Source organism: Piliocolobus tephrosceles, chromosome X (genome assembly GCF_002776525.5).
Source record: "Piliocolobus tephrosceles isolate RC106 chromosome X, ASM277652v3, whole genome shotgun sequence".
NCBI classification, from domain to species: domain Eukaryota; kingdom Metazoa; phylum Chordata; class Mammalia; order Primates; family Cercopithecidae; genus Piliocolobus; species Piliocolobus tephrosceles.
The window spans coordinates 57,141,246-57,156,582 of record NC_045455.1 but is presented as its reverse complement, the minus strand read 5'-3'; the positions used below and the strand labels follow the sequence as shown (position 1 = coordinate 57,156,582).

The 15,337-nt window shown below is 33.1% G+C and overlaps 1 protein-coding gene across 2 annotated transcripts in view; it reads right to left on the bottom strand.

The window, feature by feature from the left end:
- DIAPH3 (diaphanous related formin 3) overlaps window positions 1-15,337 on the bottom strand; it is a 522,768-nt gene that overhangs the window by 319,648 nt on the left and 187,783 nt on the right. For both annotated transcript variants that reach the window (XM_023196219.3, XM_023196220.3), the window contains 5 exons: window positions 15,022-15,132; window positions 14,626-14,744; window positions 13,722-13,838; window positions 9,630-9,748; window positions 6,278-6,342 (listed from right to left, as the gene is read on the bottom strand). In XM_023196219.3, the coding sequence (XP_023051987.2) occupies window positions 6,278-6,342; window positions 9,630-9,748; window positions 13,722-13,838; window positions 14,626-14,744; window positions 15,022-15,132 (531 nt within the window). The remainder of the gene's footprint in view (window positions 1-6,277; window positions 6,343-9,629; window positions 9,749-13,721; window positions 13,839-14,625; window positions 14,745-15,021; window positions 15,133-15,337) is intronic.

The window sequence follows — 15,337 nt, the reverse complement described above, 5'->3', positions numbered from 1 at the left end:
TGAAAGGGTTTATGAAAGGAGTGGTAGAGTTTTGAAAAGTCACTGAGAGTCTTTCTCTAGGCCCCTCCAGGTCCCAGCCAAAATCATTCATTCACAAGGGGGCAGAAAAAAGCCACAGACAAAAGCTGTGACCTCTCTGCAGAGCAAACTGGCCACAGTTATCCGTAACCTTGGCATTTTCTTCAAAGTCTCTCAATATTATTGTGACTTTGTGTAAAATAATAGAGAGCAAAGCATTGTATGAATTCCTTGCACCCCCCACTTGCAAAAACTTATTCTTGAAACTTATCTGAAGTATATCAACATGATTTAGGGGATTCCATTTTAATATTTTTTATTACTAAATAACTCCATTCTATTCAGTTTCTAACTCTTTTTCCTGTAACAACATAATATCTCCAAATATCTTTGGGAAAGTAACGATAAATTAATTTTTCAAAATCCCTAGTGAAATACCTTCTGGAAAAAAAAGCAAACAATAAAATTAGGTGAATCCAGTGAGTTTTCCATAAGAATTTATATATCCACTCATCACCAGTTCTCATCTTGCATTCAAATAGATTCAACTTTGTCATTATTATGACCAAAAATCTCCTTTTTGTCTCACAATCAAACATGAGCATTTGACTTTCTTTAAAAAAAAAATGAAAAAAAAATTCATCAAAAAAATGCAACTATCTCACAAATGTGGCCTCTACATTTTAAATATACTCAAACCTCAATTAGGAAAATAACAATGTAGAACTCCACCGCTTATAAAGGGCTTTTATTTTTACTTAGTTTATAAAGGGAATCTTATTTTGTCCTTAATAACACAGAGGCAGTTGCTAGTCCTTCATAGCTAGTAAAAGATGTGAGATTAAAAAGCCAGATTTCCTGCCTTCAGAGTCTGAGTTCACAGAAACTATGCCACCTCCCTGCAATTAACGTTTAGATAATGCTTTACAGTTTTACTTAACAGATGAATTTTTGGAGCAGTTTTTAGGTTCACGGCAAAATTGAACAGAAAATAGAGATTTTCCACATACTCCCTAACCCTGCACATGCATTATCTCCCCCCATACTTTATAGTTTCTAAAGTACAAAAATAAGCATTCTTAGATTTCATTACAAAAACTCTGTGAAATAAGAAATATTGCTTTAATTCCCATTTTACAGGGAAGGAAGGTAAATTTCAGACTACTGATCCTCTCAGTCTCAACCCCGTGTTCCTTTAGTAAGATAACAAAAACTGATAGGTAAAAACTGTCCAAGTGTCCTTCAGTTGACCTAAGCCACAGCAACATTACCATTCCCCACTACTACTACAGTTTCTACAAACCACTCTTACTGTTAAATAATTTAAAAGATTCTAAGCCTAAATCTAATCAAATTACTAATCTACTAAACAAGCCATGCATGAGTCTCAGACGTCCGCCGACCCTCTCCCGTCACCCAGCACTTCCACCTAAGGACTTGCTCAATCAATTGCCTTCACACCGTCCTTGCATAGTTAATCCCTCTGTACTTTCATCCCTCATTTTCCTCCTTATAACCCCTCTTACCATAATCTCTCTTTAGCTTAAAAGTCAACTTTTTCAAAGAGTATTCTTAAACCATACTCACGTTTCTGACCTGTTGAACCCCATTCATGTCATTATCTGTCACAACTTAGCTATAATTCATTCTAAAAACCCTGACTTACCAAATTCCAAGTCCAGAAGTCCAAATTCCCTGGACTTCTCTCAATCTCATCTTAGGTGGTCTCTCTAGGGCCATGCTATTTCAATATCATAGCCACTGACCACAAATGATTATTTAAATGTAAACATAAATTACCAAAATAAATAAAGTTTAAAAATTCAGTTCCTCAGTCACACCAGCCATTTTAAAAAGTACACTATAGGTACATATGGCCGATGACTACCATGTAGAACAATATAGATTATAAAACATTTCCACCATCCCATATTAGACAGGCCAGTTCTATAGCATAAATACCTATAAATAGGCCTTCATATTCAACCTCTTTTCTGTATGTTCCATTACAACACACACTTCTGGTTCTCCTGCTACTCCTTGAGTGTTCCTACCAATTCCTGTTATGTGTTTCTACAAAATCCAACCCACTAATGTTGGCACTCTATAGGACTCTTTCCTCATCCCCCTCCTACTTGTCTCATCTTCCACACCCATGTTTAAATCACCATGCATACACTGATGGCTTACAAATCCCTATCAACATCTCAGCTTCTCATTTGAATTCCAGGCTACAAATCAGTCCATGAATATATTTCCAACCACTTAATGAAAACGTATCAAGACAGACCAAAAAAAAAAACATATTTTCAAAACCAAACATGTTTCCCCCTATAAGATTTGTTTTTTGAATGTTGCTATTCTTTATAAAAGGCAGCTCAAATAACATGACTCCTTTGTTCTTAAACTATCAGTGACTTCATTACAATCATTACTATCTAAGAACCCTCTAGGATCTGGCCCTAACCTACCTATTTCTCATTACATGATAAATATTTAACAACACACCCGAGATATGCCTCCTCAGAGTGGTAGGTTCCGGAGACACAGTTAAACAGAATATGATCAGTGTCCTTTTTAGTAAGCACAGTGGCTGGTGGAGGAGTAAAAGCAAACTAACAACCCTAAATCCATTAAAAATACCAGCAATAAAGAGAAAGAGAGAGAGAGAGAGAGACTGAAAGCTGGGAAATGATTCCTGAAGGAATGATGCTTGACCTCAAAGTCTGAAAAACTTACTAGCATTTCAGCGTGTGGATGAGTACTTTGTAATACTTTGCAATACTTTGTAAGGGGCACAAAAAGAGATATGAGAACAAACTGAAGGAGATAAAGCCAGGAATGTACACAGAAATAAAATTGCTGAAAGGAATTTTGCAATAAGCCAAAGAGTTAATCCTTTCTTCTTAAAAATCCTGGAGAGTTATTAGGGTGTGTATAATAAGTAAATAACATAATCAAAATTTTACTTTCAAAAACTCAACCAGCAGCAGTGTGAAAGATGGGCTGAAAAAGACATACTAGAGGCATGGAAATTGGCTTGGAGGCTATTGCAGTTATCCAAGAGAGAACTGAAGGCCTTCCTGAATTGAGGTGGAGGAGACAGTAATGACAAAGAAATGAAAAAAGACTACAGAACTCAAAAATGTTAGTATCTGACTGAATGAAAGAAATGAGAGAGAGGAGTTTATCTAAGATGACTACAGGGTTTTGTTGTTTTACAGGCTGGAAAAAAAAAAAGTGTTGTTATTTGGGGAAAATAAATAAGGTTATAAAATGCAGGAGAAAAAGATATTTTTAGGGAGAAGAAAGATAAATTTGGTTTTGGATATGCTCAGCTTGAGATATGTATAGGAAATTCAAAAGAAATTTAGATACACTTCCGTCCTTGGCTATCTCGCATTGTTCTTCATAGTGATACCTCAAGGCTCAGATTAGACATCACTTCCTTGGAGAAGGCTTCCCTGGCCACCCATGACTAGGAAAGGGACCTTTCCTCTGGGCTTACATACCACATAGGGTTTGTCTACCACACCAATCGCACACTGTAACAAAAAATCGCCAACATACATATTACTATAATACACCTCAATAACACTCACCAACCTGAAAGCTCATTAAATGTGAGAAACTTTTCTACTTTATTCATCACTTTTCCAGTGTCATACATTTATAATTAAAGTCAAATAAATATTTGCTGAACGAAGTGATGAGCCAACCCCATCAAATCTTCCTTTATATGTTGAATGACTGTATCAACATAGTCACTCTCCCAGCATCAGAAATCTTTGAGAGGTCATTTTCTCTTTTTGACAACTAAGACAAAGTTCACTGCTACACAGAAAGAAAAAAAAAATTACATTCTTCTTATAAGAGTAAGAATGAAAAAGCCTTACTACAATATCAATATGTGTACTATCCTATTTCATAAACCCTAGACTAAAATTCATAAGGAAAAAGAATTATTTCAGGACTTAAGATAAAAATTATAAAAGCAACCACAGTCATAATTGGTAAACTCTAAGAATACTTATTAAATTAACTTACTCATACTGAAAGTAACAGTATTAGTTATGAAAAAATAAATTTACACATCCTCCCCTATAAAAAGATAGCTGAAATATAAACTTTGCTTTAGAATTTTTGTAATATCTATAGTCAAATCACTGTAACCTTGAGGACAAAATGAATCTCCCTTAAAAGCACACCTTATAAAAACTGATACAATAGCCTTCTTCTCCAAAAAGAGTTACTAGAGCAATATTACACTTACAAAATTACACGCAAAAAATGCTGAAATACACAGTTAAGGTTGAGGCTCTGCTTAATTTCATTCCCTAGGGTGAATGTATTAGTGCATCTGTACAAGAAGGTTGGTAATTCAATATTCTCTATATACTTTCTGACATTTCTGGTCTTCATTTTTCAAATTTATGCACCAAAATAAAGAATGTGTTTAGCAACTATGATAGCTTCCTGCCTAAAGCAGAGTATTTACATGTGTCCTTATAAAGCTATCGGAACAAAGTTTTTGCTGATATATACAAAATGATATGGCAATAGAAATATTTTATGGAGCAAACAGTATTTTCTGAATTCACCTAAGACATATAATTTCTGACTAAAAGGAGACAACTAACCTTGAACAAGGTCTTTCTTCTATTCATATTTAAAGCCTACAATTTTTAAAAAATTTGTTGAGAAACTTTAACTCCATTCATGTTTAACTCCATTCATATATACTATATACCTAAAAATGGTAACACAATCAAATTTATACTATCTGGGATGCATCCAAATCAAGTACTTGAAAGTCTACTACTACTTTCCTATAAAGAGTTAAAGTGCTTATCGAGCTCAGAATACAATGTTGGCTGGGTGAAAGGTCACCCCACAACATGAACATCTATCCACTCTAACACTATGAGACTAAATTTTAATGATCCATTAATTTGTTTCCCCCACTAAACTAAGTCACTTCAGAGAAACGACAATATCATATTCACAACTGTAATCCTAACCTGCAGCCGAAGGCCTGGGAAATAACGACGTCTCATTTAGCGTTTGGTGAAGTCAGAACCCTAAGGCCCCTGAGGACATTTATAATGTTTTTCTTAAGTTACTCTTAACTTCCGAAAGAGTGCCTATAATTTATGTTTTATCTTCAAAGTTTATAGAAATGTGCAACTGCCTCAAGATACACTTAGTATCTGCCACATCAAAAACGTAAACTCCTTGGCATGATGCCTAACACACAATAAATATTCACTTAGTAAATGTTCGCTCTGGGTTCATCATGGGGGCAATAGTAGTGATAATTATTATCACTCCTTCAATGTGAAAAACCATCTGAACAATTCAAATCAGATTGACTATTTAAAATGCAAAGAATTGAAACAACAAATTAAAAGTTAAATAGGTACTTGTTAAGCCAGAGATAAAAGGACAAAACAGTACCTTAAATTTATGCCTACTGTTCCACTATTGGAACGCTGAGCATGTGGGAGTTATTTATATTCTACTACTCAAGGTCATTGCCAATGTCTGATTTTTCAAAACTCAAAAAAATTGCAATCTCAGGCATAAATGGGTTAAAGAAAAGTAAGGAATTGGCTGGATGGTTAGAAATACTACTGGGTTGAAACAAAACCGGTAATATCCAACAGCTATGACCCATGAACATGGCAATTTTATAAAGTTCAACTAATACAATGAAGCAACTTTAATCAAAACTAAAAGCAAGTTAACTTTTAAATTTTTTATATATGATTTCATTCTTAAGGGCCTAAATAATATGATTTCTTGAGAATTATCACAATCTTAAAATTTTGATTACATACATTTTGCTCAATCATCTACTCATTCAAAAAGTATCTTTTTAGTTCTTACAAAGGCTGGGAAAAGTTCTTGGTGCAGGGATAGTAAATAAAGCAACAAAATGCCTCAAAGTTTACTCTTAGGGTGAAATAGATAAGTCATTCTCATATAAATACTAAACTATGTAGTATGTCAGATGATGATAAATATATTGAAAGAAAATAAGTAAGGAAAGAAGAATAGGGAAGGTCAAGGTTGGGAGTGGGAAGTTAAGATTTTTTAGATACAATGGTCTATGAAGTCCTCCTTGGTGGATGGCATCTGTGCACACATCTGAAGCAGATAAAGAAGAAAGAAGGAATAACAAGCAAACTCCCTGAGGCAGAAGCATGCCTGCAGTGGTTCCCCAGAGAGTACTACAAAGTTAGTCAAAACTACTTACTTTCTTATAAAGTTCTGATGCTTTCTCTTCAAACTCTTCTAGTTTTGCTTGATCTACGCAAATGTCTAAAATTGCAATGACAGGAAATTTTTAATGTGATAGTTCTTAAACTCATTATGACTTCAAAAGTTTAGAAAGAAAAAACATCATAGAAAATAATACTGATACTACCAGTAATAAATAAAATGGAAAAAAAAAATTATAACGTTGGAATGAAAAAGGCTTTTTCTAAGCATGATACCAGAAAACAGAAAACAAAGGAAAAGCCAAACTCAGTAACAGTTTTAAACTTCTAGCAGGCAAAAGGAGAACATTCAATTGTAAAAACACTCAAGTGTTTCTATCACCAATTGGTACATATTTTAAAGAAAAAAGTTGATGTCTAACCAAGCTAAAAAAAAAAAAAAAAAAAAAAAAACAGGCAACAGTAATAAACAGAAAGTTAGAAAAATTGATACTAAAAAAATCACTAAAGCAGATGAATAATGTTTATTATTCCCTAACAATATGAAAATTAACAATATGAATGTGAAGACTAAATGACTGATAATGCCAAGTGTTGGAGTTGACATGAGGAAACCAATAGTGAAAGTTAAGAACTTTGCTGATGAAAAACTAGGCAATATGTACTAAAATTGTAAATATGGATTTTCTTTTAACCTAGCAATTCCATTTCTAAGACTTGTCCATTAGGCCAGAATAATCATTAAAATGTTTTCTGATGTTAGCAAAAAAAAACAAAAAACCTGAAAATAACTTACATGCCCATCAATAACGAACTGCTTAAATAAGTTACGATATATATACATGACAGAACACAATGTAGGAGAAGTAATTCATATGGATTTCCCATAATATATGCTATCCCTTCTTTTTTATTGAATGAAAGTGATACATGAACAAGGTTTATAAAAATATATTACAGAAGAATTTACAATAAAAAATAAGTCAACAAAGTTACTGCATCCAAATCTCAATCATACTTCCTAAATGCAACCTCTTACGGCCATTTCTATACCAGATTATTTTGGTGGTTAGTTTCTTAACTCTAAATAAAATGTACATAACTATTATTTCTTGATTTATCTATTTAAGACATTCTAGATAACTTTCTGGTATAAAAGATTAAAACAGTGTTTGTTCTCCATCTAATCCTAATTTTTGATATTTACTAAATTGGATTGCTCCAGAGCACGAAACATTTAATTTTGATTCCTATTACCTTAACAATAACTTAAAATTCTTGCTATAGTATGTCAAATTATCTGTGCCTTATGCTTTCCAACACCTTTCTCCCCTATTGTCCAACTTTGGTTCTTCTCTCACCTATTCATAGAAATACAATGACATTCTCTTCTGTATTTAAATCTTTTGTATTTACTTATGAATTTATTCTAAATATTTAAAAATCAGTAAATACAATTAATTTTTTAAAACTATGTAAGCATGCATCACTTATACAGGCAAATGGTGTTCAAATATTTTATTTCCTTCAAGAGCTCAGTGAAAAAAACCTCTTAGCTGCCATTCCTAAATGACCCAGTGGAATAAATTTTTTCAGATACTATTCAAAATCATTCCACATTTTAGTGTGCTGCATATTTACAGCACCATTTCCTTAATTTCTGTGTCTTCTTCCCACTCCCCCCACCCCAGGAACTTCTAATTGTTTATCTCTTATAGAGAGAAACAAGCATTTTCATTAATATTATCTAGTTCTTCACTAATTACATTTCATTCTTCTCCCTGCACTCAGATAATATATGAAAAGAAACACAACTCTGCACAGATACATAGCTGAAAGTGAGAGGTGTATTTTAATAGCTTTTTCAAATCATTGTGGATAATCTTCTTTGATGTATATCGAAATCTGACAAATGGTGACTTCTTAAACACATATATGTGGAATCACGTATCATATTAATTAACTTTACCCTGTTACCCTAAAATCTCTTGATAAATGTTGCACGTTTAAACTTATATGATATGTGGAATCACATATCATATCAATTAACTTGCACTGTTACCCTAAAATCTCTTGATAAATGTTGCACTTTTAATAGATCTTTTGCCTATGTAGAATTTGTAACATCAGGCACTGGTCATATGGAAAAGAATGGTGTGCTGAGTCATGCAAATGTTCGAAATGTTAACATGTCTTTCTACAATATCACAATGAATAATCAGCTTAATAACACCAGTGACACCAGGAAATAATTTTAGTATCGAGAACCTGTCAGCCTAAAAGCAGCAGATACAAATATTCCAAAATTCAAATTTCCACTTAAAAACTCAAATTTTCTCATTGGCAGCATATTTGTCGGCCATTTTCTTTGAAATTATAGGCTCATTTTATTTCATTTTTAAGAAAGCAACTGCGGCCGGGCGCGGTGGCTCAAGCTTGTAATCCCAGCACTTTGGGAGGCCGAGACGGGTGGATCACGAGGTCAGGAGATCGAGACCATCCTGGCTAACACGGTGAAACCCCATCTCTACTAAAAATACAAAAAAATTAGCCAGACGTGGTGGCAGGCGCCTGTAGTCTCAGCTCCTCGGGAGGCTGAGGCAGGAGAATGGCTTGAACATGGGAGGTGAAGCTTGCAGTGAGCCGAGATCATGCCACTGCACTCCAGCCTGGGCGACAGAGCGAGACTCTGCCTCAAAAAAAAAAAAAAACTCAAATGCTACAACACTAAGTAATAACGCTTTGATTATCTTAAAAAAAAAAAAAAAACTCTCAAGTTACAGAAGCTGTAGTCTGTATAAGTCATTCCAAGTTTGAAAAAAAAAAAAAAAGGCTTCGGCAGTGGGGCAGGCAATTCTGCTTGCAACTCAATTACACAAATATTTTCTTATTGAACTCTTTTAATAGATCTTTTGGCTATGGAGAATTTGTAATATCAGGCACTGGTCATATGCAGCAGAAGTACTGTATGTATAAATCCCATTTGTTAACACAGAATATTAAAACAATGTGTATGCAAGGGTCAATCTTTAATAAAGTTAACATTTTTAGGACCTTATCAAAGGCATTCTTAGGTAAAAAATGGCAGTTTTTTTGTTGTTTTATTGACAGTAAAGATGACAATGACTACTCCCACAGTTTAGTGCCACTGCCTTGATTCATAACAAAGTGTCAGGAGTTTTACTCACCATTGTTCTACACCAGTAGTGCAAAATACCAACCCAATAAAAAAGGCAAATAATGTTTTTTGTGCTATTATGAAAACAGTTTTGACAATTAGGGCCCTCAGGAGTCCAGAGACACAACCCAAGAACCAATACCCTAGAGCTCATTCATAGAATAAGAGACAATAAGGTATTTCCATTTAAATAATAGAGAAATACTCACCTAAAAACTGGGTTAAATCTAAATCTAGTCTTTTTCGATATGTGAAGTCTGGATCCATTCCATCTCTATGCAATACAATCTGGGATACACACTCATCAATTAATTTGAAGTACTGTTGCCTAAAACCAAAGAAAAGAGTAAATGTACAATCAATCATTAGTGTAACTTTACATCAAAACAAAACTTTTTTGCTAAGATTGATTTCAAGTTCAACGATTTATTAGTAATATAGTTTCAACAGTTGACATAACAGATTTTACATGGAAGTGAGAGTAAATACAATTGTCTTCACTTTGCTTTTAATGAATTCAAAACATCATATTTTTATAGTCTTTTAGGAAATATAGTGTCCCTTAATTTTCTTATAAAAGTCAAAACCTTGAATTAAGTAAATTAACTGAAAGTGAAGTGATAAGTGCTTAAAATTAGTGCTCAGAGGTCATCAACTTTCCACCGTACCACACTGAAATAGCTACCATTAACTCACTTCATAATACAATCAAAATAAACAAAAATCTTTTCTAAAAAGTTTTACGGCAGTATATGGTATACCGTTTTCCAAGTGTTTGTGAAATCAAATTTAAAACTCATACTCTAAGTTATATACAATATCAAATTCACATTTCTTACTCAAAGGGAAATGAAAAATTCAGTATAATAATATTTGTCCAAAAATTGAAGTTTAACTAAAATCTCCAAGTAGATTTTATGTTGTCATTACAGTTAAGTCTAGTCCATCTACTTTGGTAATAAGCAAAACATCCCTTAAGATTTAATAAACGTGAAACAGATCAAAGATTTTATAAGTAAAACCAAACTAAAGTGATAAACAGGTTGGGTACTATTCTAATGAAGCACAGTTCTCCATACCAAATCATCCCCTAGAACTTCTTTCTTTAATGACTTTTAGCATACTTCTCCTCTCTAAATCCTCCTCATCACCTAAGTGTTGGTCCCTCAAGCCAGTTAGGCTTTCCTTTCCATAAACTACGACCCACTGCTCTTGACCTACTTACCTTACACCTAATAAACCATCTATTATGGTGAAGAAAATCTACTACAGCTTAACACTAGCAAAGATGACTAATGATCATTAACTGTTCATAGAGTAAAAATGTTTAAGAAACGGTTCCTGGGCACAAATCAAAAGTGTTATCTATGCCTCTATTTGTTCAAGTTCTTTCAAGACATTATCTCCCATCCCCAAATATTTCTGCCGTAATAACCACATTTACACGTGGTACATACATTTAAACACATTTATATCTATCACATTTAAAAATCTCGATGATGTATTTCTTTTTTACTCTTAATATTATTCTAATGTTTTTAAAAGAAAATGTTTTAAATGAACAACACAAGCTATTTCACGTCATTTTTTTAAGAAATCATAATTTTAGTAAGTTTTTCCTCAACTCCACAATGTCCAATTATGAGTTCATCTATAATGTAGCTGAAATTTCATGCAAAAACTCTTTGGGGAGGCAATACTAGCAAAGAATAATATACAACATTTCTGGATTCCAAAAATGTAAATCTAGAAACTACTCTCCATGAACAATATTGGTGAGGTAGTAAACGTGTCTGAGGAATATGCAAATAACTTAATTAAGGGATGAACATTAAGTTGTCATTACTGATAAAATGCTATTTTTGTTGGAGGAGGTTTTGAAATCTTCATTTTTCTCTGTAGTATTGTTAACAAATGTCAGAAATTATCTCCCATGCTCATTTAACTACGATAGTATTTTAGTCATGGTAAGCCTTAATTATTCGATGCAAAACTGAATTTGATCTTCTCCACCCAATTATCTTGCTTTATTTCAGTCCCTCCCTTTTTCCTGGGGAATAGGGGCTGCCTTTGACATATATTCTCCAATCGAATTTCATTTCTGTCAAACTTTCTTTTGTTCCAAAAGTAGAAATGAAAAAAGATTCTAATTTTTCCATCCACCAATTCTTTCAAATGAGAACATTTAACATTCTGCAATGGAACAACCTATTGTTTGTAAAAAGCAAAAGAAAAAATATGTATGTTCATATCAAAAGTAGTTTAAAGAGCTCATTAAACAAAAAATGTTACAGGTTATCTAAGATTGCTGAAACAGTAAAATAGAGGTCCTTCTGAGGTAGATGAAACCAAAATATGAAGGTAAAAAACAAACAAACAAAAAACACTCATAGACGTTTACACCAACAAGAGTAAGTTTTACTGTATTTAAATAAACAAAACTTTAAAAAAATAAATGCACGACAAAAATATATGTGAATTATCACAATTCTGACACAATCTTGGGATAAAAACATAACATATTTTTAAGAAATATTAACAACCATGATAATAAATAGGAGAGTTTGGAAACATGAGGACAAAATTGATGGAGTTGTCTTGAGTATAGCAGTCACAAGAAGAACACTGCCTTTGTGGCAACCATATCTGGAACCAAGATACCTGGAGTTTAAAGAGCCAAAGAAGGAATTAACATAGATGAGCATCAACTGTAGAAGTTCATACTCAAAAGATGGCCAAATATCTAAATTTCTATCCCTTAATATCATTTTGGTAATGGCACAAGTTAATCTTTCTCCAAGACTCTTGAGTTAACTCAAATGATAGGATCACCTGAACACAACCCAAAACAGTTGTGTTTTTAATCTGTTTTGAAGCTAGATACAACCACATGCCCTCTCAGGGCACAGATGAAGGGATCAAAGTCATAAGCATGATAAACCCCTGCAGGACTACAGGCACGTTCAAACCATTGAAAAAAAACAACAGTCTTAAATTCCTGAGTACTCAAACAGCATCAAATATCCAAAAGACAACAGGACCGACCACACACAGATCAAAAAATGTATGGAGCTTACTTTAGAGTAAGTAGAAGTTTCAGTTTCATTTTTAAGTAAATTTGGAGTAGTAATATAGTATCATAAACAGCATGATACAAATGATATTTTAAAATCTAAATTAACAATTCTTGATCTAGCATTTATAAAGTATGTAAATATTTAAACTGGTTTATTTTTAATAAAATATCAGAAAGAAGCAAATTTTAAAAAATCAGTTACTAAACTCATATTTTAGAATATCAATGGGATTTCTGGCTACAAAGAGTAATTTTGATGTATGTCCTATCCTCATCCTGAAAATCCTAAAGTTTTAACATTTTGGGTCTCCTCCTTGCTTGTTAGGTGCATCAAAAAATCATTGAGTCACACCCTCTGACATTACCCAGAGGACACAGCCTGAATGAAGTTTGTCTAAAAAATTCTTCTACTTGAAATTAAGTAGAAAAGAAAAAACCACCCAAAGTATAAGAGAATGAAATTTCAGCAAACCTAAATTGGTGGCAACAAAATGATTTTATATTCAAAGAGCTCAGCTTCCACTATAAAAGAGTAATAGAAATGGAAAGTAGATATAGAGAACACTTACTAAGCATACACCATATGCCAAGGGTTTGGCTAGAAATTTTACCCACTTTCCCATATTTCACCTGCCTAACAACCCAGTGAGTTAAGTGCTAACATCCATATTTAGTCACATTATAATGTAGATGAGGTTTAAAAAAAAAAAAAAGATAAATAATTTGTTAAATTCAGATGGTTAGGACATAATCCATCTTTAAAAGTCATTTGTCTGGCTTTTTGATATATTGGCAACATTAAACACAACTGTATTATTAAGGCTTGCCAGCTACTTAAACACGAATAAAAGCAATGTTTAGTGCCCTTCATGTAATTTATAAGAAGAAACTTATCAACATCATTTCTACTGCCTGAGGAATAACCAGAAAATATTATCTATCACATGATAAACTAGTAATTTGTTGCTAGTTTGCATTTTTATTCAGATGAAAGGTTGTAACCAGGAATCCACAGGAGCTTAAAAAGTAATAGTAATATCATTTTACCATCATCTACCTAAATATATGCCCAGAGGAAACAACACATTCTAGGAATCAGTGTTATGACCAAAAAAAAAAAAAAAAAAAAAAATCATTTGCTTGTCAAAGGCAAATATGATGTGAATTTCACAATTAATAGATTTTTATTAGTGAAAGAAAACATTAGAATATAACTTTCTCTTACCTTATAAAATAATCATTTCGAATCAGCAAAAGATGCTGAAGAATAGAAATAAAATATCCCTCTGCTCTAGTTTCTTTAACTGTGCTCCACACCATGTTGTAAACATCATATGCTTCAGTGAGTTGATTAAGGAATATATGGATTTATTTATACTCTACATCAAACAACTACAATAATATGACAGAATTTGTTCTGTAAGGTTTTGAAACTCTAATACAGGCATCTTATATAATCAACATAAAATACAGACATTTAGGATTGAGGGTAGTGGAAAAACTCTGGAAATGGTGACTTAACCTGACACTTCCTGACTTCCCTTCTGCAATCAGCTCAAACTATCTGTCTCGCCTAAGCACAGAGGCGGTTGAGAACAAAGATAGTAGGGAAGCTAGCTATGAATACTGTGTTGAATTCTAAAGGTTGCCTGACCAACAGAGCTGGTGGTCAGGCATAATCTATCATGAAGAAACCCCAGGTGAAGATAGGAACCTGGTGGGTCTCATGAGGAGCACAGATATCTGCAGACCCATAGATTAACATGCGACCCAAGAGAATGCACCCAAGGTGCAGGGAAAGAGCAGCCAGTGACTAAGGCTGCCCTTTTCCTAACGCTGAAAAGCCCGGAGTAGAAGGAGAAGTGTCAAATATAAAAAGAAAACAGAATAGATTGCACACATACATATAAGTCAATCTACAGCATCCATTTGTTAGTTGCAGCATACACTTACATATATGTGTATTCATAAAAACATACAAACTAATAAAATAATAACATTCTTCTGATGCATGAAGGTTTGATTTCATGTTATTTACATAGAAATGAGCCAAATATTTGTGGTTGCGTATTTTGGATTTAGCAATAATTTTATATATGATTTGACTAGACTTTAGAACAAAAGGATATTCAAGTTCAGCTCTAATATCTTCGAGGCGATGGGATAACTCAATCAAATCTTCCTCTTTATGCTCATCAAAGACTTTAAGTTGGATATCCAGGCCATCATTCTTAATGCATTTTAAATTCTAGAGATAGAAATTATGATGAATGATTGTTTTTAATTATGCAAAATAATAAAAAACATATAAACAATAAACCAACCATTCAACTTGATTTATAGCATTCAAACATTTAAAGTGTTAAATAACACTGAAATCTTATCATCTATATTTCAAAAATGGATTTTTAAACTCAAGCCTTTTCCCACAGACAAATTATTCTTCAAGGTAATTTATCTAAATTTCCCCCTACTCAAGTACTCTTTTAATTTAAATATTAATAAGGAGACTGCAGGGCACTTACTGGCAATATCTCCTTCAATCCACAACGCATAAATTCATTTCTGATGTGAAGCCTAAAGTCCAAATCATCAGGAGATGTAACCAGGGCATTGATGAGCTGCATACAAGCTACCTACAAGAGATCAAACAGTGAGACAGACTGGGTTTCCAACATTAAAGAAAGAGTAACAAAACTAAACTTCAATGTTTTGTTCCAGCATTATTAAATATATTTCCTATTAAAACAATTTGTAAGCAAAATATTTTAGTCAGTTATAAACTACAGAAGAAATAAAGTTTCAGTGGAGTTATTTATTTCTTATTTATTTGAGGGTTAC